Here is a 4,750-nt window from a genome sequence, read left to right on the forward strand (position 1 = left end):
TTGCAAAATGGGGTGTGCAGATTATGGAAGGGCCAAAGCTTAAAGGACTTAAGAGCTCCCACTCACTAGTGAAGGACTTATCCAGAGGTTTCTCTATGACAGAGCATGTGGAGTCTGAACTACTGCTGCTGCTACTGCCTGGAAAACAGAAATGCGTCCCACAGAAGAACCCACAGAGGAAGAAACATGCAGATGGGAAGTTAGTTCTAAAGGAAAGAAACCCGGAAGGGCCAGCAACCTATTCAAAAGGCACAAGTTCCCATTAGGAAGCATTTGCTACGATCCCCCCCAGGACTCAGCTCGCAAAGCCACCATTTCCCAGCACAAAAAAGCATGCTCAGAAGGACACTTCAGTTTTAAAACCCATCTTAACCAGCCTACAGCTGAAAACAACACGCCAAGGCAGCTTCTCTTTCAAGCAACAACGGCACAGAAAACCAGATCCTGGTGGAGAAGGCTGTGGGTATCTGCAGCAGCAGAGGATTCAGCAACCAGGAGTCCTTTCCAGTCTTATGTACGTGGCAACGTGCGCTTCTTCCTCTAGAAGGCAGAACCAGCTTACACAGGACAGTTACTGTGCGTACTCCTGCTGAGCAGCACCCTCACTCAGGGAACTCAGAGTAGCTCCTTTGGGAGTTAAGTCAGTTATTTGCCCTCTCCTCCTTTCAAGCAGCATTTTGAAGGCGGCCTCAGGAGGAAATTTGGGCAGGACTCGGTTCTTGGAGGCAGTGGTCAATTGTTTTGCTTCTAGAAATTACCAAGAGGTGAAAAATGGATTTGTTACAACTATCAAAGGCATGACAAAGGTCATTTACAACTCTATTTGGACCGATACCAAAATGAAGAGAGCAGAAATGCTTTAACAGAATTTTTTTTTTTTTTTTTAACAGACATGCGTGGGGAAGGCAGTCTGAATGTCAAAATCAGTTTACGAGTTCTAGTAGAGTTGAGGTGTAGCACTGGGCTTGACTTATCTACTCCCTATGAAGAAACATCCACGAGGTTCTCTGGGCACAGTAAGGTCCCTGGAAGCACCCCATGGTACAGAGTGACCTGTAGTTCTAGGTCCAATGACATCCCTTGGGGTTTTGGTGTTACACAGCAGTTTAACACCGATGTAGGATAATGCAAACTTCACATGGGATTTCCAGAGTGCTCCCAACCAAGGGATGTGCAGCTCTCATTCATTTTTTTCAGCTTGCACAAAGACACTCAAAGGCCAAGTTTTGCCTCTATCAACGTAAAATAGGACACCAAAAGAGTCAGCTACTGAGCATCCGTAAGACAGACAAATCCTCTGCCTAAACCACAGCCAAAATTCCCCCTCCGACTATTCCCATGGTTATAAAATCACGTCTGCCTATCACTGATCTTCGGTGCCTTCTTCCTCCCACCTCAGTGAGCAGGGGGAAGTTCCACACCGCCAGGCACAAGCCATACGCAGCCACCTTGAGGCAACCAGAAAGCCACCACAAAAAGAGGATGTTACCACAAGCACAGCTACCCAAGTGGAAGCAGATACTACACAGGTTCAGAGCTGTCCATCTACGGAGACGGCCCCAAACAGCTTCGTTTCTAGGAGAGGCATGATAATTGCAGCGGCAGTAGGGCAGCTCTACAACTCCACTTTTCCCCTCCTGGCTCTCAGTCAAGTTTCTCACACCAGCTCCTGGGTACCAGGAGCCCAGTGACACTGACAGGAATCTCTACTGCCTTACCCCGCCGCTTCTTCCGCTTCTCCCCGTCCTCTCCAATCTCCCCATCGTCATCTTCGTCCTCCTCTTCAGAATCACTGGTCTCAGAACCCGATATCTCTTCCCCTAGGAGAGAAGAGTGCTTTGTGATGCGCTTTCTTCCACCTCTTATCAGCTTGTTACTGTGACAGCAGCACTTGTCAAATCCAGCAGTGTCCAACCTATTAGCACCTGCAAAAGTTGACTGCTGAGCAGACAGCCAGCCTCCCACGGCTCAGGAAACTTAGGGAAAAATCAAGATAAGCAACTTATTGCTGTAAAATCAGGGCATCTATGTTAAAGCTCAGGTGGGTGCTTTTTGCACTGCTCAAGTGTTAAGCTACTGAGTTTTCCTGTCACGATCTCCCCAGACCTTCTGTTCCATCTCAGGTGGAAGACAAAATGGTCAGATGAACAAAATTCACGCAGATCAGCTACTTAACCAGACACCTGTACTAATGAAGCTAGATGGGTGTTAATTGAAAAAAGCTGCGAGTTTCACAAATGTTTATCGCTGTTGCCACCGCAGCAACGATGCTCGGATGTTTCAAGCTGAGTTGGGAAATCAAACTGAACAGAACCCAATTGACAACATCTTGGCCTCACAGTGACTTTAGCAAACATTAAGCTACAGAACGAGCAGCCTTAAGACCAAAATCTAAGAAGGCGCCTTCAGTCCACGAGGGATGAGACAGCTACACCCGGCTGCCAACCCCTGAGGAGTTACTGACCATCTCCTGCTTCTCCCACACAGCCCAGACTCCAAAGAGCAAACCACACTGGAGTTACTGCTCCGGCTGTTCTGTGCTGCGAGCATCTCTCTGGAGGAAGATGTTTTGCCAAGGTCACTGCTTAGTAAACATCCCTCTCACAGGGTCCCTGTTGATTGACTAATAGATTCACAAGACCACGAAGTTCTAGGGTTTAAAGAAGCTTTCTGGTTCTCTATGCAGCATTTGAAAGTCAGCCCCAGTTCTAGCTCCACAAATTTGGGTTTTCCCTCCCGAAAAGTGCATCCCCTGCTCCTCAACAGGGAAAACACTCGACCTTTTGTTACAGTACATTTTAATTCCCTACGTGTGTCCAGGTGGACCCAGAGCCTTCCTGCTCCCCGGGCACACCTAGCTCAGCCTATCGCTTACCCTGGTGCCAAGTGCCACCTAGTGCCAAGTGTGGGCAAAGCCAGGCCCCCCCCTCAGTGTCCCACTGCTCTCAGGACACTTCTCCTAGAACACAGCAGGGCAAACAAGGTCAGGACACGGGTCTGCACCAGCTCCCGAACCCGTCTGACATCTTCAAACAGCAAAGAATGTTCACACTCACACAGAACGAGCATCGGTAGAGAGCAGCGCAAGGAGTAAGGGGAACCTCACCTTCTTCCAGCTTTTTCTTGAGCTCTTCAATCTCTTTTTGAAACTGGCGGAGCAAAGCATCCTTGGGATCTTCATTAATCCTGGCCTTGTTCTTTATGTTCTTGGCTCGGTTTGCATACCTGAGAGTGCTGATGGTCTCATCGTAGTTGTAGTCTGCTGGTCCGATGTTTGCACACTAGGACACACAGAAGAACCAAGTTCACAGATGACAGAGCGTCAGAGCTCAGAACAAATAATTTTAGGGACCCATCCCCAGCTCTGCCCATCTCCCACTGCTACTCTTTGTTCAGCTTTCCTGCTAGTTCTACCCTAAAGCTGCTTTTAGCTACCCAAGCACAGTTTCTATTTAATCTTCCACACGTGTATGTTTGCACAGTGTTTAGAACATCATCCGTATAGAGGCCAAGACACAAAAAAACCCAACCCCAAACCACCTACATAAAATATTCTGAGCTGCAAACAGCTCTGATCTAAAGAGGTAAACACCAATTTGCTCTCATGGCAAAGTCACTATGTTATCCCTCTAAAAATGCAGCTTGATAGCTGGCACTGCAACTGGCAGATCCCTCAGCTTACCATCATGGTTTTGGAGTTGCCCCCCAAGGAATCCTGAAGGAGCCGTGTCAGTTTGGAGTTACGGTACGGCACGTGTGTGCTCTTGCCATCCACCAGCGCAGAAATAACATTCCCCAGTGTGGAAAGGGAGAGGTTGATTTTCGTAGCTTCTTTCAGTCGCTGCCCCGTGGCTCCAGTTTTTGCCTGTCTTTCAGAACCCTGGAAAGGGAACAGAAAACAGAAGCAGGAGTTACAAGCCATACTCTAACATATCTTCCTCCTCCAAACAGCCCCAGTTACACCTGAAGAGTTGCTAACAGCCATGTCACCAGCCACCTCATCCACTATTAGAGAGCCTCAGATATGAAAGAGAGAAGTCAAACAAATCTTAACTGAAGCTTTCAGTGGTAGCAAATTCTGGACTACTCAAAGTAATGCAGCTGGAAAACGGAGACTTTTGTCCTCACGAACAAAAATGTTACGAGAAGCAAGTCAGCAGTTACGAGGCACCTCAGCTGAAGGTGCTGAGCACCACCTCCAGCCTCTCCTATCAGGAGATCAAGGCAGAAAAGCAACGCTGCAATTATTTTGAAGAATTTTGTAGAGCAAGCTACATACACATTATGCAAATAAAGTTAAGTCTCCCCAGTCTCGTGTCTTCTAGTTAAGATACTCTGGTGTAAAGCTTGGCCCAAAGACACATTTTACCAGCACGATTACATTGATGCAAAGTAACAGAGGGAGGAAACCTGCAAGTGATGAGCTGCATGGTCACAGTCCTCTAAAAAAAACCAAACCAAACCAAACCAACCCCCAAAAAACCTCTCTTGCAAAGACCATAGAGCTTGCTGTCCTTAGAGGTCTTTCCAGTCTAGTTTATCCATCTCATGATTAATTTATAGGAGCAAGAGAGTCCTTTTACTGGACCAGGCTCTAGCTTCACTAAAGACTCTTCCCGGTCCAGCTCTAACACAAGGTGCCCCTTGAACGCTTCACAAAACGTCAAACATCAAACAGAAGTCCAGGCTTTAGCTGTGAAAAACATGGGAGATGCCACTCACTGGGCCCTCAGCCCTGCCCACCACCTGC

General features: G+C 47.7%; 1 protein-coding gene across 1 annotated transcript in view; it reads right to left on the minus strand.

The window, feature by feature from the left end:
* KIF3A (kinesin family member 3A) overlaps positions 1-4,750 on the minus strand; it is a gene marked incomplete at its 5' end in the record, with an annotated part of 17,073 nt that overhangs the window by 8,780 nt on the left and 3,543 nt on the right. The window contains 4 exons of the mRNA XM_009879062.1: positions 67-138; positions 1,719-1,820; positions 3,107-3,281; positions 3,683-3,880. Of these exons, the coding sequence (XP_009877364.1) occupies positions 67-138; positions 1,719-1,820; positions 3,107-3,281; positions 3,683-3,880 (547 nt within the window). The remainder of the gene's footprint in view (positions 1-66; positions 139-1,718; positions 1,821-3,106; positions 3,282-3,682; positions 3,881-4,750) is intronic.

Source organism: Apaloderma vittatum, unplaced genomic scaffold, assembly GCF_000703405.1.
Source record: "Apaloderma vittatum isolate BGI_N311 unplaced genomic scaffold, ASM70340v1 scaffold24371, whole genome shotgun sequence".
Classification (NCBI taxonomy): Eukaryota; Metazoa; Chordata; class Aves; order Trogoniformes; family Trogonidae; genus Apaloderma; species Apaloderma vittatum.